Raw genomic sequence first — 25126 nt, forward strand, 5'->3', positions numbered from 1 at the left:
AAGGTTACAATATGAAATTCAGTGCGGAGGGGAAACACAGACATATGGAGCGATAAACAAGAGATGAAACAGCGCGCGAGGTTCTGCTTCTTACCACGTCACATTTAAGCGCAATATTCTTGAAATGTTGGCAAAACAACTGGACCCAACGCGCTCATATCTTTTTATTTTTTTTTTGTTAAATAACACATGTTCGAAAACGTACCCCTATAACATGGTTTATGCACGCTCATACTAATGAAAACTTGCTTTCTTACTCGTGTTAAGGCTTGAGATGTTTCGTGCGTGCTAGGACTATGTCCCACCTCGGGCTAATTAATGAGTCGTTCACTCACCATGAAGTTTCGTATGGGAACCTTTCCCGTATAGTGAGCCGCACGTGGACCGATTCTCCCTTACCCACTTCCCCCCACAGGCCTCAAGCCAATGTATATTACTCTCTCTGCAAATATCTGCGTGGTGGGGAGAGGGAATACGGATACGGAGAATATGTTACAGATCACAGTGAAGCTGCCCTTCTCGCGGTCGCAGTTTCGCTATTTTACATTTGGCCAGTTACATTTAATGCGCCACAACGGCCCGAACGCGGAAAAGTACGAGGGCGAATGAGAAAGTCATATCCCCTATTTTTTATTGCCCAAAATAAAGTACATACAAGTAATTACAAACATACATGCTGCTCTACGTACCTTACACTACTTTTCCACATAGTCCCCACCCCAGTTGAAACATTTGTACCATAACAGCACTAAATTAGAGATGCCCCTGTGGCAAAATTCGTCCAGCCGACTCTGGAACTACCGTTGGACCACCGTCGACGCCCAAAGGTGGACCGGAGAGTCAGGGACACCGAATTAACAGGGTATGCCTACGTAGTATTCGAGGCTGTGATCGGCGCATTGTTAACGAGATGGCTCCCAGTCGACCCCCAGTCAGTTTTGTTGATCGTGTCGACTCACTCATTTTCAAATACTCCGAAAACGCGTTTATTTCCTCTCTCTCTCTCTCTCTCTCTCTCTCTCTCTCTCTCTGTACAATCCCAGTCTCTGAATCTCCCTGTTGGGTCAGTTTGGCGGAGAATTTTGCAACTGCAGGACGCGTCGGCGCGCTACCACGTCGGCTGCACGCGTTGGGCACGCTCCTGCAACTTCGTCAAACCATGGGTGGCTTCGTCAGCGCAGTCATTTCCACTGAAAGTGTACCCAGATGCCACTGATAGCATGCGTCGCTTCCTTGGTGACTGTCTTGTCTTCGAAACCAGACGTTCATGGTATACCAATCAGCGGAGCAATTTCCCCACTGTCAGTCCAAAACACACGAACCAAATAAAGATATTGGGTTCAGTATATAGACACAAAACTCAAAAACCGTCTCCTGCTGCTCTACTTGGTCACTTGCGCAGATATAGGCTGCTAAAGCTACAGCCGCTTTTACACGAATGAGACACCAGTGCATCGTGTTTCCTCGTGCGTCATCATAATGCAACGAGCCACCGCTTACATGACAGTGCATGAGCCCTCGTCCACTTTCGACCCGCCGTCGTGGCTTACTATTGATTAATTATTGCACTTAACATTTATATGTAATGTTTCTGCACATACGGTTGATTGCGCGACTCACTGCCACCATGTAACACGGGGGGGGGGGGTGGCTAAGGGCACCTCAAGCTGCCTCACTGCAGCTTTTATCTTGGCCCCCGCCATTGTATTTCTAGCAATGGAAACAAATAAAGAAAGTGGCTATGACGTGGCACTGCTATATGCCGGAGGGCGCGGGATCGACTCCCGGACGCGGCAGCGCCGCGTTTCTATGGAGGCGAAATGCGGAAACCCTCGTGTCATTTGATGCGTGTTAAAGAACCTCGGGTGGTCGAAATAATCCGGGGTCCCTCAGCTACGGCGTGCCTTAATCAAGCCGTGGTTTCGGAACGTTAAACCACATATTCCTTTTTTTTTCTTCTTTTTTTTTCTGGTGCGCTTGCGACCGGGACGGGTTCGGGCCTGTTTTTAGGGTAGACATCCCGGTTTATGAACGCGCTTCTAGGAAATAAAGTTAGAAAATTGCTTGTAAGTTCATGCGTGTACTAGATCACTGTATATTTTACTGCCTGTACTAGCGAGCGGCTGGTAAAGCTAGTGAGTGCTGTCTTTCCTAACCATAAACTCTTCTTTGTAGTTTTTACTGAGTAACTGCTAAGGCACTACTAGCTCGTATGGCCGCGGTCAATTATGCTATGATTATGGCCGTTTTATGCAAAATTTAGATTAACTATAGTATTATTCATTAAGTTGGACTAAAGGTTACGTGCGATGTCGTAACACACATATATGCGCAGACAGTCGGCTGTAGAAATTTTGGTACAAAACTTTGATTATTTATCCCAGTACATAGGCGCTCAGCAGTGCACCATGTGGTCCCACAAACTAGGGCTCTAAATACTCTCGAAGTCACTATTCGAGAACGTGGCGCGTGGCATCTTTGTCGTGCTTCTGTTTGCGTGTTCGTGGTTATCGTTGGTTGATATAGATACGTTAATTTGCTTAAGTAACTGCACTACCTAGCACTTAGTAACTAAGCGCTATTTCCTAGCTTGAGCAGGTATAGTGGAAAGCACTAACTATCATTCCACATACCTGAACTTACTAGCAAGGTAGCGCTTTTTTGGACAAGTAGCGGGTTAGTACGTAGTTCGTGAATATGTCGACCTTTGTTTTTTTTTAAGAGTGTGGACTCACTCCTTTGATGCGACGAGCTAGCCCTTGTAGTTGAATTCGATAAAGGTGACTTGACCCCCTTGGGGTGCTACCACCGCTTGCGACGTCATAGGGTGACACGCGTTCCTGTAGCACACCACCCCCATTTGCGTGAATGCGACGCGCTAAAATAATAATCGCGGGCAATCGCGTCGCATTCATATACACGTTGCAAGTGATGCGTGGCGCCTCCGACTTGCACGCGCGATTTGCGTTCCTCTACCCTTGTTTAAATTAAATTATGGGGTTTTACGTGCCAAAGCCACCTTCTGATTATGAGGCACGCCGTATAGTGGAGGACTCCGGAAATTTCGACCGCCTAGAGTTCTTTAACGTGCACCTAAATCTAAGAACACGGGTGTTTTTTTTTTTTTTGCATTTCGCCCTCATCTAAATGCGGCCGTCGTGGCCGGGATTCGATCCCGCGACCTCGTGCTCAGCAGCCCAACACCATAGCCGCTGAGCACCCACGGCGGGCGCTACCACTTGTTTCTTTGCAGCCTCAGAACATTCTGTTCGAAACCTGAAAACGGTGCTATATACTGAGAAAAACTCTTTCTTTCTTTCTTTCTTTCTTTCTTTCTTTCTTTCTTTCTTTCTTTCTTTCTTTCCTTCTTTTTTCTTTCTTTCTTTCTTTTCCTTCTTCCGAGTTCGGACAGCATAAAGGCTCGTTGGTGCATTACACATAGGAAGGGATCAAAAAGACGTAGATGTCACAATGTGTGTCGCGAGGGCAGTTCCAATTTATCCAGCGCACATGAAGGCACACTTGCTGATAAGCAACACTGCTATAGCTCGCTATAAGCGAGCTATAGATCGCGAGACGATCAAAGATCAAGATCGAGAGACGATACAAAACTTCGTCGCACTCCAGAAAGAAGACGCTTCATATCTTGCTATCCGATGAGCGAGTGATCAGCAAAAAAAGAAAGAAGAAAGATGCGGTCAGCCTTGGGAAGCTATAGTCGTGCCATTGTTGTTATTCCGGGGTTTAGAGGCCGGCCGAGGGACGCATGCGGCAGTGTTATCCTTTCTCCCTGTTTTCGCTGAGATTGAGCTCGCTTGCTGTTGCAGTTCGCTTATCGCTGTTGCTGTAGCTCGCGGAAATACCGAGAATGCACTGGAAGCATCTCGACATTCGCGTCACTATCGTGGACCGCGCAGTAAGGCAAAAAAAAAAAAAAAAAAAAAAAAAAGAAGCCCCGTCCTGCTGACCTTACTTCTTTCGCTATAAGCTAACCTAACCACCGTGATAACCATGACTGGGGCAAGCTAGCATTCCCGGGGCTAATGCCATATAGCGCCCATACAGAAGAAATCGGACCGGAGAACGGAGCCGCGGCAGCTTAATGGTAAAAGCACCGCGCGCGCGTAGTGCGAAAGGTGAAAGGTCGACTGCCACCGGCGTCGGTGTCGTTGTTTCCTACACTTTCGCTTCCCTTTTTCTTGTTTCTACAGTTCAGTGACCGAAAAAGAAAAGTTAATTTCGATTATGCTTTTCTTGGCTCCACTGTACGTTGGTTTCATAAGGTTGTTTACTTGCAAGAAGTTGAGTTCCTCGCGGTTTCCCCTAATTCTTTTTTACTCTAACCTAACATATTTACAGCGACACTTCAAATTATTTAGCGAAATTTTCAAACTGCGCAAAGAAGATGGGACATGAACAGAAACACATACGCACATACAAAGAGCAGTTGCGCAGTTTAAAAATTTTGCCAAATCTATGAACCGATTAGCCTTATACTTCAAAGTATCATTGAGTTAAACTGTGTTATTAAGTCACGCCCCTAGAATGGCCAGAAATTACAGTTACGGCCAGCATGCGGTTCGGTAAGACTGAGCGGTTCTTGTAATGAGGACATTTAGGCACCGTTTGTTGGTTGGTTGCGTAATTCCGCCGAGAACAAGACTGGTCATCGGCACAACCGTAGGAGTAGTAAAAATTGCTATATGAGTTGACATACCTTGTGACCGCTCCGTCTTCTACTCGGCGGCGAACCAAGGAGGCCATATAATTAAACTTGTGACAAGCGCATTTACTTGCGCACAACGCCTCAACCTCACCGCATGTCTCGGTCAATCGGCTTGCTTTAGGTTAGAAACGCCGTTCCCAACCACCACCACCACCATCATCATCATCATCATCATCATCATCATCATCATCATCATCATCATCATCATCATCATCATCATCAGCCTGGTTACGCCCACTGCAGGGCAAAGGCCTCTCCCATACTTCTCCAACAACCCCGGTCATGTACTAATTGTGGCCATGCCGTCCCTGCAAACTTCTTAATCTCATCCGCCCACCTAACTTTCTGCCGCCCCCTGCTACGCTTCCCTTCCCTTGGGATCCAGTCCGTAACCCTTAATGACCCAACCAACCCAACCAACCAACGCAACGGCAACGTTCCCAACCAACGGCAACGTAAATGGCAAACGTCAAAGCGGTATATCGTCCAATTTTGTGGCCCTTAGAGGGAAAAAAAAAAGAAAGAAAGAAAAGGTAGCCTGCCATGGCTGAAGTTGACGAATACAGAAACTGGTGTCTAAAGAAATACCCGCCGCAGTTGCTCAGTGGCTATGGTGTTGGGCTGCTGAGCACGTGGTCGCGGGATCGAGTCCCGGCCACGGCGGCCGCATTTCGATGGGGGCGAAATGCGAAAACACCCGTGTACTTAGATTTAGGTGCACGTTAAAGAACCCCCGGTGGTCGAAATTTCCGGAGTCTTCCACTAAGGCGTGGCTCATAATCAGAAAGTGGTTTTGGCACGTAAAACACCATAATTTAATTTGGTGTCTAAAGAAAATTCCTTCCGTTCCTCGGCGCAACTTTATCATATCAAGGGGAAGGCGGCAACCAAGTCAGGTGAGCCAAAAATTTGCTTATCAGTGAAGTGGACAAAGTGAAAATATATTGTTTGCATCGCGAGTTAGCGAGATAGTACATAGCAATTAAACGGCAGAGGTGAACCATCGCAAATGCGCACCCAATATTGTTTACGGCCATGTACAGCCATCGTCAGACTTAACACACACAGTCAAGGCGCGTGTCTAGCAGTTTAAATAATAATAAAAAAAAAACGTTGGAAGGAGCAAAACATCGAATGCTTCGGAAGGAAGACGCGTTAAGCTATATAGCACATTCAAGCCGCTCAAACTACAAATGTCCAGCACCTACCGATAAAGAGGCAGAAAAGGCGCCAGAAATATGGTTCGAGCTTAGTATACTACAAGTACATGCCGCACGCACGGCTGCAACGAGAAAAAAATTGATGTGGAGGCGCTGTGGCAGTCTCGTGACGTCGCCATGTTTGCAAACACCCTCGCCAAGCAGGACAATTCACCGTGCTCTCGGGTTGTTATTTTTCCCGTTCTCGCGCGCTTGTTTTTGACCTCGCGGCGACCATCCATGCAGCGCCGAGTGCAGCGTTATTTTACCGTGTTTTCGTTCCTCCTCCTCCTCCTCCTCCTCCTCCTCCTCCTCCTCCTCCTCCTCGTGAAGCGCGTCCTTCTGTCTCTGCCATGAATCACTCACTATAGGCGAGTCGTCTGCGTCGTGCTTCCGGGTTTGACGTCAATGCGGATCGAAGAATTGGGTCGAAACCAGCGACCGTTTCCTTCTTCCGGAGTAATGTCGTTTGCGTATAAAGAAAGCTCGCCTTTTTCAATAGTGCATTCGACAGTCGAAGAAAGAATTACCTGCGCCAACACTGTGCCTTTCGCTTTTTTTTTCCCCCTCTCTATTGAAAGTTTGGCACACCCCTGATAAGAATAAATGGCGTTCATTTGTTCGAATCGCTTCTCCTTGAGCGTTCACTAAGGTTGTTTTGCGACGGTACTGTCCGGAACTCGTGTGACATAACGTCACTCATTGCTCCCGGCGCCCGCTGTCCCACAACAATGGGTTGTGTTTGAATCGGACCGCTGGTACGATCTGTTGGGAACTCGGCGCTGACGCCCGTGGTTGTACCTGGGTCGCAAGCCCCAAGGGTAGCGTTGGCCTGGCGGCCTGGGGTACAACTGTAAGCATCCGAAGGTCCCGGCAAAGCATGAGTCGACTAGTAACAACGAAACAACTTGTTTATTTTAACATCGCAAAGAGTTGGTGGTCAGGTTTGACCGAAGTAGAGAGACGGGAGAGCACTTCACTCAACAGAAGAAATCGGAGCCCTCCTTTTGGCGTCCGGGGGCAGCTGTTTTTATACTCTCGCAGTTGAGGGCAAGAAGGAACCCCTCAAAAGACGAGCACGTGAATGTACAATGGGCTAATGGTGACGCACACTGTCGTAGCGATGCCGTAGCACCATGTCGAGCACGATCTCGTAGCACCCCGTCGTGGCGCTGCGCACGATCTCGTAGCATCCTGTCGTGGCGCTGCGCACGATCTCGTAGCACCCTGTCGTGGCGCTGCCGGTCGGACACAATGACTGAAACGAGAGGATGGTCCCTGCTTTGGCATCGCCTGTTTCGGGCATAATGACTGGAACGAGATCCCTGCTTTGGCATCGCCTGTTTCGGGCCCAATAACTGGAATGAGATCCCTGCTTTGGCATCGCCTGTTTCGGGCACAATGACTGGAACGAGATCCCTGCTTTGGCATCGCCTGTTTCGGGCCCAATAACTGGAATGAGATCCCTGCTTTGGCATCGCCTGTTTCGGGCACAATGACTGGAATGCGAGGAGGATCCCTAGGCGGTCGCATCGCCGCAGACGCGCCTGGAAACACCTGGCGATGAGTGTTGCGGCGACGACGATCGGGCCAAAATGTCTGCCGCCCCGCCGCAGTCGCGCCGGCAAAACCACGTGTCGCAGGCGAAACGCAACAGACCGCCCCGCCGGGGGAAGGAGATCCCGATGGACAGGGGACTGCATCCGCTGTCCGGAGGGATGTCGCTCGATGATGCTCATAACCGAAGTCGGGCGTCCCTTGACGTTTCTTGAGCGCAGCGCACAGAGAAGGCCTCGTTCTCTCGTTCAGGTTCGCACGGGACACTGCAAAGTGACTTCGGGAGAGTTCACATTTTTGTTCTCGTTCCCGGCAAGCGTTAGAACTACGCTGAAAACTCAACCGCTCAGTCAGCAAGCACGGCACAACCCTCACTAAGCCCTGCCAGGCTCTTTCCCCTTTTTATACCACTGCCTAGTTCCTTACAGTAGTCTAGCATCACTCAGAACGCGTCCACAAATTGAAAAATTGCACTAGAAAGCATATCATCACTTTGAAACACTAAACAAAAGCAATATGTTAAAAAAAAAATCCTGCCTCAGGAAGAAAACATCAGTAACAAACAATTTTGAGGCTGATTCCTACGTTAGGGGCTTCGACTTAAGCCATCGGCGTTACCGTTGAGACTCCCCTTTTTGTAACGCACCTCAAAGGAATATTGTTGTAAAGCGAGGCTCCAGCGCAGGAGGCGGCCATTTTTGGGAGAGATGGTCTGCAGCCATTGGAGAGGGCAGTGATCCGTCTCAATGATAAACCTCGAGCCGGCTAGATAGCATGACAATTTCTGAACGGCCCACACGAGACACGCACACTCTTTCTCGGTGGCGCTATACGCCTGCTCACGACTGGTCAGCTTACGACTAGCATACAGGACGGGGTGTTCTACTTCTCCATTTTCCCGTTGGCACAGTACAACGCCCATGCCTCGCTCACTAGCATCGCACTGAACAATGAACCCTTTTGTATAGTCTGGCGATCGTAGCACAGGCTGGCTTGTTAGGGCACTCTTTAGGGCGCTAAAAGCTCTTTCCTTTGTCTCGTCCCAGACGACTGTTTGAGGCTCTGTTTTTCTTAGAGCATCCGTCAGGGGAGCCGCGATATCAGAGTACCTAGGGATGTACCTCTGATAGTAGCCGGCGACACCTAAGAACGACCGAATATCGGTCTTTGTGCGCGGTTGCGGAAAGTCTCGCACAGCGGCCACTTTTATTTCAGAGGGGCGGCGACGACCCTGACCAATCACGTGACCGAGGTAGACAACCTCGGCCTGTGCTAACTGGCACTTAGGAGCCTTTACTGTCAAGCCTGCTTCGCGCAGGCGGGTTAGCACTGCCCGCAAGTGTGTCATATGCTCAGACCAGGATGCGGAGAATATCGCTACGTCGTCTAGATACGGTAAAGCGAATTCTTGCTGTCCCCGCAACACTTTATCCATGAGACTTGAAAAACAGTATGGCGCGTTCTTCAAACCAAAACTCAACACTTTAGGACGGAATGTTCCCATTGGTGAAATGAACGCCGCATACCTACTAGCCTCTTCTGTAAGTGGAACCTGCCAATAACCCCTGACAAGATCTAGGGTGGAAATAAACTGAGCGCTACTAACTTTCTCAAGGCGCTCCTCGATGTTAGGGATCGGATAAATTTGATCCTTAGTGATGGAATTAAGCCTGCGGTAGTCGACGCAAGGACGAGGTTCCTTGCCCGGTACCTCAACTAAAATCAAAGGGGAGGTATAATCACTCTCACCTGCCTCAATAACACCGAGCTGTAGCATTTTCTTTACCTCAGCCTCCATAATATCGCTCTGGCGGGGTGACACCCGATACGCCTTGGATCGTACTGGCTCTGTGGAGGTAAGTTCTATATCATGAGTAAGTACCGAAGTCCTACCAGGCCTCTCAGAGAACAGACCTTGAAACTCTTGTAATAGCTGGTGTAGTTCGGTTTTCTGCTCAGGCGACAGCGGTGCTTTACTGATAAGGTCACTAATGACTTGACCGGTGTCTTCCCTGTTCGTCACTGAGCCTAGTCCCGGAAGCTCGATCGGAAGCTCTTCAGGAACGTTTACCATCATGCACACCACTGCTTCCCTTTGTCTATAAGGTTTGAGCAGATTACAGTGGTAAACTTGCTGTGCTTTCCGCTTTCCTGGCAGACTTACCACGTAGTTAACGTCCGACAGTTTCTGAACAATTCGTGCTGGGCCCTCCCACTGCACGTCTAGTTTGTTGTTTAGCGATGTGCGCAATATCATGACCTCATCGCCAACCTCAAAACGACGGGCCCTGGCTGTCCGATCATAATAAACCTTGGCCCTCTGCTGGGCCTTTGCCATTGCTTCACCTGACAACTCCTGTGCCCTTCTTAAGCGTTCGAGGAGCTTAAGTACGTACTCCACCACGACTGGGTCGTCGCCCCTACCTTCCCATGATTCTCGAAGCATGCGAAGCGGAGATCGAAGCGAGCGACCGTACACCAGTTCAGCTGGCGAAAACCCCGTAGCCGCATGCGGCGCGGTCCTTAAAGCAAACATCACCCCAGGCAGACACAGCTCCCAGTCAGTTCGATGTTCAAAACACAACGCTCTCAACACGCGCTTCATGACGGAGTGGAGCTTCTCAACGGAATTCGACTGTGGGTGGTACACGGAGCTGTGTAACAGCTTTACCCCACACCTTTCGAGAAAAGTTGTCGTCAAAGCGCTAGTAAACACTGTGCCCTGATCTGATTGAATTTCTGCAGGAAAACCAACTCGCGCAAATATGGACAGTAGTGCATTAACTATCTCAACTGAGCTGAGTTCTTTAAGCGGCACTGCTTCAGGGAACTTTGTCGCTGGGCAGATCACAGTCAAAATGTGTCTGTACCCCGTGGCTGTTACCGGCAGAGGTCCCACAGTATCAATAACGAGCCGTCTAAAAGGCTCCGTAATGATAGGTACCAATTTCAACGGCGCCCTCGATTTGTCCCCTGGTTTGCCCACCCGCTGACAAGTGTCACATGTCCTCACGAAATGGTCTGCGTCCCGAAAACACCCTGGCCAATAGTACTCTTGCAAGAGACGGTCCTTAGTTTTCTTAACTCCTAGGTGTCCGGACCACGAACCCCCATGCGACAAGCGCAACAGATCCTGACGATAGCATTGAGGCACGACCAGCTGATCGAACTCCACTCCTCTTCGGTCTAGATACTTCCGGTACAGGACTCCACCTCTTTCCACAAAACGCGCAGTTTTCCTGGCGATACCTTCTTTGACATTGCAGCGCACGTTTTCCAGGCTGCCATCCTTTTTTTGCTCGGCTATCAAAGCCGTCCGGCTGACTTTTAGCAACCTATCAAGTCCGTCTGACGTAGGCGCGATGAGCAAATCAGTAGATAGCTCTTCTAACTTTCCCGTGTCGGGCGTTTCCTCTCCAGTATCTGGCGCCTTTAACGTTACAGACTCAAGTTTATTCAGTTCGGGCGTGCTCGGAATATCAGCTTGCTGCGCCTCTGACCCTTTTTCGTTGTTTGATAACGTCGGCCCCGCAACTACCGCCTTTGCAGCGAGCTCCCGAACCTTCGATCTGGTTAAGGCCTGAACACTAGCTTCACCAAACAAAAGCCCCTTCTCGCGCAGGAGGTGATCGGACCTGTTTGAAAATAGGTACGGGTACTGGGGTGGCAGCATAGATGACACTGCCGCCTCCGTCTCAAGCGCTCCGAAAGGTCCTTCAATACGCACTTTTGCTACTGGCAGACACACGCTATGAGCTTCCACGGCTTGCTTGATCCATGCGCACTCGCCCGTGAACATATGGGGTTCTACGTAAGACGGGTGAACTATATCCATCGTAGCTGCGGAATCGCGAAGCACCCGGCACTCTTTCCCGTTCACGAGGAGGTCTCGCATGTAAGGCTCGAGAAGCTTCATGTTCTCGTCAGTGCTGCCTATTGAAAAAAACACAACTTTTGGTGTTGTTTCCGGACACTGCGCCGAAAAGTGACCCGGCTTCTGGCACGTATAACAAACGCCCGCTCGCCTCATCTCGAACCGCTTTCTGCGTTTGGCTGCCGCCGTCTCTTTACGTCTGGTCGGACTGCTTTCACTCGCATCCGCACTACGCGTGTCCCCCTTTAATCTCATGGTCGTGAACTTCGGCCACTCAAACTTCGAGCCAAATTCACCCTTTTGACCGTCCTTAGCTCCGCGAGCTCGACGCGTCACAAACTCCTCGGCTAGCTCAGCGGCTCTAGCCACCGTACTCACGTCTGGCCTATCCAAGACCCAGTATCGCACGTTCTCCGGTAACCGACTATAAAACTGTTCTAGCCCGAAGCACTGCAGAACTTTATCGTGGTCACCAAACGCTTTCTCTTCTTTGAGCCACTCCTGCATGTTCGACATAAGCCTATACGCAAACTCTGTATAAGACTCACTTTTGCCTTTCTCATTTTCCCGAAACTTCCGACGGAACGCCTCCGCAGACAGCCGGTACTTTTTTAGCAGACTCGATTTTACTTTGTCGAAATCCTCTGCCTCCTCTCTATCCAAGCGAGCGACTACGTCGGCCGCCTCGCCGGGTAACAAAGTGAGCAAGCGCTGTGGCCACGTTTCCCGAGAGAACCCCTGCTTCTCGCACGTTCGCTCAAAGTTAACCAGGAACAAACCAATGTCCTCTCCAAGCTTAAACGGCCGCATCAGGTCAGTCATTTTGAACAATACGCGTTCTCCTGCACCGTGTGCCTGACTTCCATTACGAGCGCGTTCCATTTCTACCTCAAGACGCTTCATTTCCAAAGCGTGTTGACGGTCACGCTCTTGTTGCTCTCGCTCTTTCTGTTCTTTACGTTCACGCTCTTCTTTTTCTTTTGCAGTCTCCCTCTCTTCAATAGTCTCAAGGCATTCCGACAGCTCGTCATCCTCAGCCTCTAACTCAAGAATAGCCTTTAGCAGTTCTGGTTTTCTGAGTTTGTCTGAGACATCCAGACCCAACTCTCTTGCAAGCTCCAACAATTTCGGTTTGCGCAACGACTTCAAATCCATGGCTGCTCTGAATGCTGCTTTCTCTACTGCTTACTATTGTCTTGCCGCAAACTAACCCGGCAGCAACGACAACCACAATTACCAGCTCTGTTTCTGACACTAACAAAAGCCTGGCAAAGCTCAGAAGAAGAAAGTCCCGCACTCACCAAACCTCGCAGGCAGGAATTCCGCGCAGTCGTTCCGCTGCAGGCAACCAGTCGTCACACAGGGCTCGTTGCACTGCTCCCGGATCGTCGTTGAGCTGCTCAGCATACTGTCAACTGCATCTCTTTGCTGCTGGCCTCCGTTGTCGCGATCTCGCCGCTGGCAGACCGTTGTTTGAAGTCGTAGGCGATCTCACCGCTGCCAACCAGATGTTTGGATCGGACCGCTGGTACGATCTGTTGGGAACTCGGCGCTGACGCCCGTGGTTGTACCTGGGTCGCAAGCCCCAAGGGTAGCGTTGGCCTGGCGGCCTGGGGTACAACTGTAAGCATCCGAAGGTCCCGGCAAAGCATGAGTCGACTAGTAACAACGAAACAACTTGTTTATTTTAACATCGCAAAGAGTTGGTGGTCAGGTTTGACCGAAGTAGAGAGACGGGAGAGCACTTCACTCAACAGAAGAAATCGGAGCCCTCCTTTTGGCGTCCGGGGGCAGCTGTTTTTATACTCTCGCAGTTGAGGGCAAGAAGGAACCCCTCAAAAGACGAGCACGTGAATGTACAATGGGCTAATGGTGACGCACACTGTCGTAGCGATGCCGTAGCACCATGTCGAGCACGATCTCGTAGCACCCCGTCGTGGCGCTGCGCACGATCTCGTAGCATCCTGTCGTGGCGCTGCGCACGATCTCGTAGCATCCTGTCGTGGCGCTGCGCACGATCTCGTAGCACCCTGTCGTGGCGCTGCCGGTCGGACACAATGACTGAAACGAGAGGATGGTCCCTGCTTTGGCATCGCCTGTTTCGGGCATAATGACTGGAACGAGATCCCTGCTTTGGCATCGCCTGTTTCGGGCCCAATAACTGGAATGAGATCCCTGCTTTGGCATCGCCTGTTTCGGGCACAATGACTGGAACGAGATCCCTGCTTTGGCATCGCCTGTTTCGGGCCCAATAACTGGAATGAGATCCCTGCTTTGGCATCGCCTGTTTCGGGCACAATGACTGGAATGCGAGGAGGATCCCTAGGCGGTCGCATCGCCGCAGACGCGCCTGGAAACACCTGGCGATGAGTGTTGCGGCGACGACGATCGGGCCAAAATGTCTGCCGCCCCGCCGCAGTCGCGCCGGCAAAACCACGTGTCGCAGGCGAAACGCAACAGTTGTTAAAGGGATAGACAACCGCTCCGAACATGAATCGAGAAAACACGGCTGATGGAAAGATTGTATATCGTATTGGCTCAAACGAGCCCTGTTTTTCTCATTAAACATGGATTTATATTTTTAACGCTTCATTAAAATGTCGAGAAAGATGACCTTTGGCGCCCCACGCGACAAGAACATTAAGATGATTAAGTGGCCTATCACGTGACCTTCTACTAGTTTACGCGGTTCCTGGTCTTTTTCTTTTGTTCTTTTCTTTTAAATTGAACCGCAGTACAACTTCCAGAGTTATAAGTTTTTTCTGACTTACAGTCAGCAGATAACCCTTCGCCTGTAGTGAGTAGAAAAGTGCCACTGCCTTTGCTTGACGTTTTCGATTAGTTGGCTTGGCTCGTCTATCGACAGAATAACGGCGCTGGGGGTCAGCTAGCCATGATGTCGCCATGTAATTGGGCGGAAAACGCGGTACAAATATAAGACCAGCTTTTTATTTTAAAGAGTAGCCTAAAAGGTCGAAGTATAGGTAGGTTAACCACAGTTGCACTCACTTCTGTGAAAGCAGATTGATGGACGGCTTTAATAATTGCAAGCCGGGCTATCGGCATCACACTCACTTCCCAGCGTTGCTGGAGGAGGGACTCTTTTATCTAGAGGCTGCTCTGATCGAAAGATTCTGCTTACAAGATATCCACGTGGTTTTGGAAGTAACCACTGTAGGTGTAAACACTGCCGAGGGTGAGCTTTTTGTTGCGCCATAAAAGAACTGGGTCCTCAAATATCGGTTGTCAGTCCTTTTAACTAAACCTACTGGGTGTTCGGGTAATTGGCTCTTGGCTATTTTACGTTTTTGACGTTATAACTCTATCGACTTTTTTCCCGTTCGTTTAAGCTCGTGTGCAGCGCCTACCAATTAATTTTTATCTCAGAACGAGCGGTGACATCGCAGCACGCCAAAGGCACGGCCTTAGAGATTATAGGGCGACGCGCTGTCGCAATAACGGAACTGTTTCAATCTCCAAGGTCATACAAAGCCCTTGTATGACCTCCGAGTACTATAAAGTACAGCGCTTAGTAAAAGTATGTTCCTTGCATCACATTTGCATTCCAGCGGGACTCTGCCGTCGCGAAGCAACCCTGCTTTGTCGAATATGGCTAGGGGTGGCCTTCACTAAGTCTTTTGCATTCCGAATCGGATGGGCCGACGGCGCCTCGTGTGATGACTGTGGTAGCGAGGAGACTCTTCTACACCTTCTCTGTGACTGTCCTCGCTACAATTTACAGAGATGATCGCTCGCAATCGCGATAGCGTGCTCTGACAAAAGACCTCTAACAGTAACTTATTTTACAATGCCGACGTCACAAGCCATCGCAGCGGAGGGCGACGAGGGCATTGTTGCAGTTTTTAAGGGCAATAGAACTAGACAAGTGACTGTAGCCTGAACTGATGTTTATAGTGCTGCAAGTGCTACTGCGCTTTGCGGTGACGGTATGCGGTGACAGTGACTGACTGTGATTTTATGTCTATGCTCCTTTCTTTATATCTAGTTTGCTATCACTTTACCTCCCCTCCCATCACTCCCCAGCGTAGGGTAGCAAACCGGATCTCCCAACCTGGTTAACCTCCCTCTCCCTCCCTCCCTCTTTCCCTCCCTCCCTCCCTCCCTCCCTCCCTCCCTCTCTCTCGCACCGTCACTTCTGGACACCTTTTCCTTTTATTATAACACGGAAGTGCTCCTGAATTAAGTCTTCCCTCCTCAAGTTCCCGAGGGAGCTGCGGATGGAACGCCAGGTCTGCCTGTAGATACATTTAAATAAGCTTCACGAAGTCGGGTCGAATCCAATTGAAGGGCCCAAGTGCAGTGTATCAGGGAGCGTCGGGGCGGAGTGACTCATCCCGGACTGCGAGAAGGGCCGAGGGTAGGTGTGTGGTTGACTCACAGGACCAGCATGGGCGAAATGGGTCACTCGAATTTCTGGTACTACCTGGTCGTGTCGAATTCGCGGAACGCTGATCTATTCCGATGCTAATCCACGTTCATTGCCATTACTAAGGGTGGCATCGCTTGGGGCTTCCGATGACAAGGGGTATTCATTTTTTCACTAATCTCCATATAGCTTCTAGAGCGAGAGAGAGGGGGGTAGGGAGGGAAGTGACTAGGGTAAGTCAGTGAGAGTGTGTCACCCCTATGTGTCACCCGTAGGCTTCCTCTCAGACATTTCTGAAGGATATGGATGGCTATACCGGAAATGAAAACCGGAACGGGGAGGGGAGGGGGGCGGCACTCGTATTGAGAAATTTTTGGATGGTTGCCGTTGCAGGTACTCATCAATCAAGCCAACAACTCGGCAATGCACGCAACGGCGGTTCAACATCACTTCAACCTCGATTCAAACTTGGTTCAACAACATCGGGAAAAGGACCACTCGTACACGCGCTTAGCCCTCGCGGGCGTCGAATGCGCCAAGAATTTCCAACGCCCTTCGGCATGGCAAGCTCGAACGTGTGAGGCACGTTGTTATCGTGGCCCTCAAGCCTTGGTTCAACGTCGGAGTGCGCTCTCTTAGTTATCTGAGAAGTCAGGAATTGCGTGAGACGGAGTTAATTGGCGTCGCCTGACTATGCTGCTACTATTTACCGAAGCACATGAGAACGAAAGTTCACTCGGCCTTCCTATCGCTTTCTTTAGGTCTCGCTCGAAGTGGTGGTGGCTCGCAAAGAACGATCGCGGAAGGCGTCGCGTGAACGACGCCCTTCTATGTGAAATGCGTCAACGTCGTCATTATCAAGTGCACTTCACATTTCTATCTACCTCTCGCTTTTTTTTTTATTAAGTGGAAGTGCTTTATTTTTTTTTTTTTTCACATAATCATGGTTATACAAATATCTGGACCGCTAGCCAGGGCAGGCTAGTTTCCGGTCCAGTGTCAAATTATAACGGACAGGCCAGGTGCAGATTTTAACAGCAGATCGAGTATTCCGGAACAGGTCATGAGTTATACAGACAAGATTTTCCTTTTTCGTTCTTTTTGTCATTGCACTCTGCGCCCAGGACAGCCGACTCCCTGTCCCTTTCACTGTCAACGGCCGGTTGATCCCTTGCTTCGTTATCTTTCATTTCAGTCTCTTGGTTATGCAATGCCTGTTTTCTTTGTTGTTGTTTTTTTCCTCTTAACTTCAAGGGGGCAATTTCTTTCCTTGAATGTCGCCATATCTTGCCATGGTCAAGATGACAGCTGCCACCTGCTCTTGCTCGCGTCACCCTCTCGCAGTTCGTTTCTTCCTGTCTCCTGAATAGTTTCTCGCTAATGACATCTTCGAATGGTAACTGAAGAGCGTTACGGCAATGCCAAGATGGTATGCTCTAATATTGTGGGATGACGCAAGACCGCATTCCCGCTGAATTACGATAATAATTGGGCCGTAATAGCAATACTTAAGCTTCGTTAATTATCACCGCTTGAAGCCAGCATCATTCTCGCAGTATAAAACATATAGTTTCTCTCCTGCACAACAAAGGTACAGTTACAATCGTACTTCACCCTAACACGCCTCGAGCGCTTTTTTTTCTTCTCCTGCGGACGGTAGCGAAAATTTGCGGCTGGGAAACTTTGATCTTTGCTAGCTTAATGCGTCTTTCCTCCAAAGCATTTAATGTTCGCCCCTCACAATCTGAAATTCGTTAAGTTGGGATGCTATAAATGTGTTTTCATTCTTAGGTTTAAGCTTGACGGTGGCTGTGTGCGGCAGTGCTGGGGCGCACTGGAACGACCGGTAGAAGATTCCGTAAGTTGGACAGCTGGAAACTTGGCAGTGAGCTCGATCACTCACCATGGGTAGTACGTGCAGAGGACTGGACCAGCTGGACAATCGCCCGTTATCAGAACTAAAGGCTTTAGGTCAACACTCCCAAAGGACATCCGCGCTGAAGGCCTTAAGTACTCGCGTTATTAAGGTTCCTGCGGTCTACGAGGCTAAACGATAGACTTTAAGAACGCCGCCCCCTGCCGCTCTGTAGTGTACGCGGTTTGTTCGTGCTCGGTCGTCTCTCTTTCTCTCTCTGTCTCGCCCTTCAACTCCCTTTCTCTTTTCACCCCCCTTAATCATTCCACCCGTGCAGGGTAGCCAACCGGAACTACCTCTGGTTAACCTCCCTGCCTTTCTATGCATCCTTCTCTCTCTCTCTCGGCAATTTGCTACAGTTTCGTTAAGCACGTGACCGTTTTTTCTTAATAATATCGGTGGTTCAATTACACTGTATCCTAGCCTGTAAACGTTTACTTTCCCAAGCACATTATTGCGTTATTCCGACCACACAGATAAATCCTGCCGTTTAGAGTATATATGCGCTTCTCACAAAATTTAAGGGTCATGCCGACATTGCATGACCTAAAAGTATCCTCACATATGTTTTGTAATTAGAGAAATGTGTTAATAACTTTTCTTTGTTACAGTGTCATAAGGATATTTGACTGGTAGAAATTAGAGGCCGAGAGAGCCTAATCATTGTTTTTTACAGATAAATCATCAATGGCAAGTTACAGCTTCGAGATGGTCGACTGAAGCTGCAATGACGAAGTTCGGACCACTCCTTGCTCCGCCCATCATGTCAAGGTAAACTTGCACCTACCATGCTGGCTGAGAAGACGACACTAGTGCCAAATTTTCCCCTCGCAATTTTGGTTGCGAACTTCGACGAATAATTAAACGGCACTAACAAAGACGAGGTCTGGGGAGTATTAGAGGTATTAGAGGCAAAGATAATAATAATAATAATAATAATAATAATAATAATAATAATAATAATAATAATAATAATAATAATAATAATAATAATAATAATAATAATAATAATAATAATGTTTATTTCCCATCAAGCAAGATGGAGGAGGCTGCAGGTAAAAGCTGCACGAACAAACGGCAGCTTGACAGGAGCCCGCAGCCCCCTCTACAAGGCGGCAGCAATAGGGTTACAGGAAAGAACATCGAAAACATACATAGGCACCGAAATGGGCACTGGGAATGAACACAAAAATTATCCAGTGAGAAAGAATTATCCAATAACGCGGACGCGCGTCCGCGCACTTAACTATCAAAGCAATGAACCAATTAAAACTCGGACCAAGACCTTAATTGATTGATGGGAAACCGTCCGTGCACTCTCTTACTCGCGTCGCGTCTTGGCACATGGCTTCTCTCCGAGAATTGCGGCTGATGCATTCGCTGCTGGCACACAGCATACACGTGACCTTTCGCAGCTGTCCCTCTCCCAATCACGACTGCAACTCGAGCTTGGGGGAAAAAAAAATTGAAAGCCTGCGACGAATGATGATCCTGTGCATTCCATTGTAACAAACAAACAAACCGCGACGCGATAAACGTCGGCGTGGGTGGCACGTGGGGCCCCTTTGTAGCATAGGTCTTTATTTTTTTTTTTTTTGACAAACTGCTGCGACTGTTTGTGTGAAAAAGTATGCGCATAGCTTTCCTTAGCATAAAAATACGGCGACATATTATAGTGAAGATGAATGCCATGGACCTTTTCGCGGCGCCGGAGACACCTGCCTCAGGTTTATTTTTCTTTTCCAGAACTCTACAGCAGCCGCACATGCCAGTGTCGAACACGTGCTTCCTTTGGAGGAGGAGGAGGAGGAGGTGGTGAAATAAAGAGAGAAGGCAGGGACGTTAACAAGAAATGCGTCTGGTTGGCTACTGTACTCTGGGGGACGGGAAAGACGGAATAGAAAGATAAGATAGAGGGAGGGAGGGGGAGGGGGACGAGAGCCGCGGCGAGTTCACGCACGCACGCGGAGCGCCTTGCTTCCGCTGGATTATTTAAGTACAGTCGCGATCAATTGAAGGTGATCGCTCGAGCGGCGACTGAAACTAGGAGCAGCGCCACATTACGTCATCGCCGTCAGCCGAGAGGGAAGCATCAGATAGCTCCCCTCTCTCTCTTTTGCTGTTCCCCGAGCAGCTGTCACTCCCGTCGCCCTTCACGAGACAACCTGTGAATTCATTTGGATTACCTTATCAGCTTTTGCACAGAGGCGTCATTGTTAGCCAAGATATGCATGAGACATCGACGCACACACATCATTGCCATGAAAGGGAAACAAACAAAAATGTTGCGAGTTAGTCTTGGGGGTGACGGTTGCAGCCTGGAAGAGCATAAAAGGGGAAGAAGGCAGCGAAATTTTATCTTCGCTGTTCCGAAATCGGCCGCTATGCTGCTTGGAAGGCCCGCCGGTCGATGCTCACGCGATCACCTTCAAATTGATCGCGACTGTACAACAAGCAGGTGCCTGCCATGGTCTGGTGTCGAACGTGGCCTCTTCGCTACGTGATGCATAGCCTCCAAGACCTGACGGTGAACCTGCAGGTGCCACCCCATCTCAAAGGCCATGGGCGGTGATGCCGCGCAGAACACCAATGTTGCTCGCTTCTGCTGCGAAAAAAGAAAATAAGAAGAAAGCTTGATAAGCATTTGCTGAAGACGAGTTGCTTGTCAGTCCAGAAGGAATACATTGTGGTCTAAATGAATGAGACTAAACCTGGCAACGTTACAGGACATTTCTTGCCACAGAAACAACCTTATTGCGCTAGAGTTAACAAATATGTGACGTCATAGTGGAGCTGAGGTTTGAGCGCGGTATGCCCTTCAATTACTTTGCTCGAACGCAACCTTCTTACTTCCGACTGAAATACAAACATAGTTTCAAAGAAATTCTGTACCTGTCTCGACTGATTCGCGGTTTCTTCGGCAGCGTTCCTTTTAACACACTGTGAAGGAATGACGCGAGACAGTAAATCTGTTAAAACGTGCCCGCCCGACATCGTCGCGTGTCAACGACAATAAGGCGAGCAGACCGGACTCGGCGTCTCATGACGAACTTTTGCGCGCCAGCGCTATGTAAAGGAGAACGAGGGTGGAGCTAGCGTCGATTAAATTGATCTAAGCACGCGATGACGCTGTCGCTTTCGCAACCCACCCTTCTCTTCAAACGTGCACGGTCATCACAGTCATCGTGCCTTGGGACATTCCCGAACACAAGTCGGCATACTAACTCACGATTCACACTCATTTCAGTCTACAGTGTGAGAACTAGAGAGACGAATGGTGCGAGTTGACGGGAGTATGAATGTGAGTGAGTGTACAGGTGAGTGTCAGTAGGCGAGTGCGAGGTTAGCGCCGGTGAATGCGAGTGGGGCGCCAGCTCGAGCAGACGCGAGCGGAAGCATGGCCTCCGAGAGCTCGATCTCGGAGGCCGTGCTGTAAGTCAGCGAGTGTGAGTAGACTTGAGTATGAAGGGAAAGTGAGTGAGCGCAGATGACTGGTGAGTTGACATCAGTACGAACACGAGCGAACGCCAACGAGAAGGTGAGCAGGTGCGCGTACATATGTACGTGATCGAGTTGGTATCGCAAGCGTGAGCGGACGTGAAGATGAGCCTGATTGAGGGCCATTGAGGTGAACAAGGGCTGGTAGAAACGCGGAGTGAGTTCCGATGAGTGTGAGTGGGCGTGATTGTTAGCGTGAGTGAGTGTTCACTTGTTCTGAGGACCCTACGAAGCGGGCTCATGCGCTGTAGGCCCAGCTCTAGGCAACATTTTCGGAGTATTGAAGATTTCAGAGTATTTAAAGGCCTACGGTCGGGCCTTTTTTTTTGTCTGTGAGAACTGCGAGCCTGTGGCCTTGCGTTGGTCTGTCACTTTCTGATGACCAATATTTTAGGCTTTAGATCTGTCGTCGGTATATTCTTTTCTTCATTCTTTGTTTGAAACTTTTGTTTGTTGAAACTTTTGTTTTGTTGAAACTTTTGAACGTCTGTCACTTGAGAGGAAAGGAGTAGTAGCCAGCGCGGCGTAGAGGCACCAACTTCTCCTTAAATAAATTAAGAAAACTTGAAACTATATGGACCACAGTAGACAAAAAAAAAACAAGACAAGAAAAACAAATTGTAGGGTTTGACGTGCCGAAACAACACATTGGGTTACGGTGAATGCCGTAGCGGGGGACTCCGCATTAATTTCGACCACCTGGGTTTCGTTAACGTTAAACAAATCTAAGGACACAGACATTTTTGCGGCGTCTCTTGCACCTTGATGCTTTTTTATTCTTTTCCTTCCTCCTTTTTTTTTATTTGTTTCTTTTTGGTCATTGAGCAGCTTGGCGAACGTTAACTGGGGCACCCTATTTAACCAAACGGACATGTCTATCAGATGGAAAAGGCGCCTACGAGTAGGCTGTGTAGACAATTCGCGATTATTCATTTTCTTAGCCGCTCGCGCATGCGCGGTTCGAACCGGACTCTCGCAGTTCGAGGCCCCCCTCGACACCTCGGCGCCGTCTGCCGGTGGCGCGATGTTCATACCTTTCCTCCTTTAAACGAGAAACTCTAGATAGAGATGGCCGCTTCGGGGAATATAAACGAACACAAAAGTACAGCAGCGTGCACAGGATTGCCGGCTACGCATTTCGTTGTTGCCTCGAATCTTCTCTGCTCTTCTGTCTTTTTTTTTTCTGTCTCTCCCTCTATTCGTTTCCTCCTTCGTTTATCTGCGCGCGGGGTGCAAGCGGATTTGGTCGCTGCCTCGGCATCGACGCTTCTTGGCGTCTTCTGCTGCTTTTGCCGGTGAATGGCGACCGCGCGCTTTCTCAATCTCCCAACAGCAACTTCTCCCGCGAGGCGTCACCATTTTCTTTTTATTTCTTCCTTTCGTTCTTGCTTGCCCCCTTGTTTCCTTTCTCTTTAAAGTTTTTTTTTTTTTTTAAAGGCTGTCCTTGGGTCTTTCGCGAGCGCTCTCGAATTTCTCGCGATATGTCGTCGCGACAATCCTCCTCCCATTTTACATCGCCGATCCATCGGTTTTCGGTCGGGAAGCGGTTTCTTCGCCGCAGTCGTCGATGTAGAACAGGACACCGCGAGTTCTCGTTACACTCGAGCGTTTCTTTTTCTCCTCCTCCCTTTCTTGTAGTTCATATATTCACATTCTTCTTGGCCTTTCTTCTTCGCACCTCGCGCACTCCTTCTTCTCCTTCACAACTTGTCATTCTTAGTGCTTCTTCTTCACATCTTCGCCATTACGCCAACCTTTTTCGCAACTTCACATTAACTGGGCTAGAACTAAGGGCTCCGCCCTACGAGGACGACGCCCCACCTCATTAACAAGAAACATTGTTTCTCTCTCTCTCTCTCTCTTCGCATTCGTCTTCTTCTTGGTTATCTTCACATACTTCATTCTTCACATCATATTCTCCTTCTACTTCCTCTGCATCTTTCTTCACTGCTTGAGAACCTTCTTTTTTCTTTAGATCCTCTGGCTTCGTGTTCATTCTTCTTCACAGCTTCCCATTCTTCTTTTCTTTTTCTCTTCCTTTCTTCCTTTCTTTCTTTTTTTCTTCTTTTACGCGAGGTCGGCTGCACGCAGTCGGAAAGCGATAAGAGAGACTACGCCGTGCGAAACGGGTGTGTGTGTGTGTGTGTGCCGGGCGACGGCGCATCCTGCAGAGTTTTTATGGCCCGGCCGGTGCGTACCTGTCGGCCCTTTCCGGTCCGCGTGTGTGTGCATTGCAGGCGTGTCTGTGCGTGCGTACGTGCGTGCCGAACTGGCAGGCTCGTAAAAGGAAGCGCCGACAATAGAGCGGGAAGTGCCGGAACCGAGAGGAGCTGTACGTTTGAGAAGCGACTTCGCGCAGTGTATAGTGCTGGCAGAGAGGGTGTATACTGACGCTGCAGTGTGTCTATCTGAACGGCTGTTATAGGGCTGGAACGAAGATCGACTGAGGCAGCTTTATTTTCCCGAATGAAGGTATCGGCCAAGTGATCGAAACTGTAGCAGTCAACTTGCGATACCTCTGTTTTGCCACGCCGTGAGGCTGTCCTCAAGAAAATGTATTGCGTGTGTGTCTGGTGAAATGTTAATGCTCTTTCACAATAAGCTCTATCCCGTTTTTCTCAGAGTTTGTTTGTGAATTTCCTTCTGGGCACGTGATGTGTTTCGAAAGGGAATTTGGCCAAAGTGTGTATGGTTGGCACACGACGTGAGAGTCTCTTTTGTGTTTAAAACGGGCTCCTGATTTGTGCACATGAGAATTTCTGTTCAGGGGTTGATTTCTCTCGTTGTGGGTAATGCGCTTTAGAGAAAATGCCGCCGAACTGTGCAGTATTAATTTTGCAAGAAAAAAGGCAAACAAACAATAAAAGGAAAATGAATTTTTAAACAATTGGAGGACGCTTAAGCTTCGCCTTTAAGAGTGGAACGCGATAGCATTCAAAGATCCCCGACTGCTTCTCACGCTTCCCGGCAGCTGCAGCTTACGTAACCGCAATGTTTACTTGGAAACGCTGGCGGTGAACGATATGTACGAACTCGAGCTTTCTGGTAGAAACGCGACCTCTTGCGTGGGCCTACCCCGGAGGAAGTACACAGCCGCCCCGGAATAATGCATCACTTTTCAGGTTTGAGCTCTGTTTTGTTTCGCAATTTTAATGTTTAAGTCCGACAATATTTAACATAGACGGCAATCCCTGTCGGTGTTTTGTGTCATGACATTTGTTTGTGGGCTGTCACTCTCAAAATTCCAAGGAGTAACTTTGTCAAGCGTGTAAGACAAGGTATGAACAGCTTTAGTGATAGAGTGGTGCGGCAATATGACCCGCATATACCGCATGTCGTATAGGAAGGCGTTGCACATACATATACCAAACTGCATACGAAAAATTTTCGCTCACGGACAACTCCGCCGACACCGGATTTTCTGCGACACGACCCTATCGTGTTAAAAAGCTTGGAGACTTTTCGTCGCCCGGTTTTTTATCAAGCAGCTGCGCCACAACTATAGGATACGAGCGTCTGACCTCTACAGCACAAACCCAGTACCTTAGCACAACACCACGTCGTAACGCGGCAGTTACTGCGTGTTTTACCTGGTTACTATCAATGTGCACTGTTCACGCCGCGCCTTATCTTTTGCGCATTGAAAATACGAGTGAACTTTCGCAGTCTACGGCTATAGGAACTAGAATATTGGCTGCCACCTTAAAGAGCAGTGCTGTCGGCGCTCATGGTTTGTTGGACGCGGAGAAGACATTGTGGGAAGGAAACACTTTGCTTAAAGCCACAGTGGCCACAACTGAAGATAATTTTTTCATTGTCGGAATTGTTTATGCTTGAGATCAGATGGGCCGATCACTAACTTGGCCGGTTCATTTGGTCTAATCCGTATTCGAAGGGAATAATATCAGCTCTAACTCGGCGCTAGTGATTGCCGAAGGCAGAAGTTCGTGCATTTGAGCTTCAAGGAGCC

General features: G+C 49.1%; 1 protein-coding gene and 1 long non-coding RNA gene across 5 annotated transcripts in view; one reads left to right on the forward strand and one right to left on the reverse strand.

Annotated features, from left to right (window-relative positions):
• The window catches only part of LOC142585421 (uncharacterized), a 38988-nt gene extending 19494 nt beyond the window's left edge, over nucleotides 1-19494 (forward strand). The window contains exons 2-3 of the long non-coding RNA XR_012829088.1: nucleotides 18335-18429; nucleotides 19405-19494. This is a non-coding gene — a long non-coding RNA (uncharacterized LOC142585421). The remainder of the gene's footprint in view (nucleotides 1-18334; nucleotides 18430-19404) is intronic.
• LOC142585420 (uncharacterized) overlaps nucleotides 18660-25126 on the reverse strand; it is a 59985-nt gene continuing 53518 nt past the window's right edge. For all 4 annotated transcript variants that reach the window (XR_012829087.1, XR_012829086.1, XR_012829085.1 and 1 more), the window contains one exon: nucleotides 18660-20263. Coding sequence is in view for 1 of the 4 variants with exons in the window: in XM_075696181.1 (XP_075552296.1) it covers nucleotides 20211-20263 (53 nt within the window). In the remaining 3 variants the exon portion in view is untranslated. The remainder of the gene's footprint in view (nucleotides 20264-25126) is intronic.

Source organism: Dermacentor variabilis, chromosome 6 (genome assembly GCF_050947875.1).
Source record: "Dermacentor variabilis isolate Ectoservices chromosome 6, ASM5094787v1, whole genome shotgun sequence".
Taxonomy (NCBI): Eukaryota; Metazoa; Arthropoda; class Arachnida; order Ixodida; family Ixodidae; genus Dermacentor; species Dermacentor variabilis.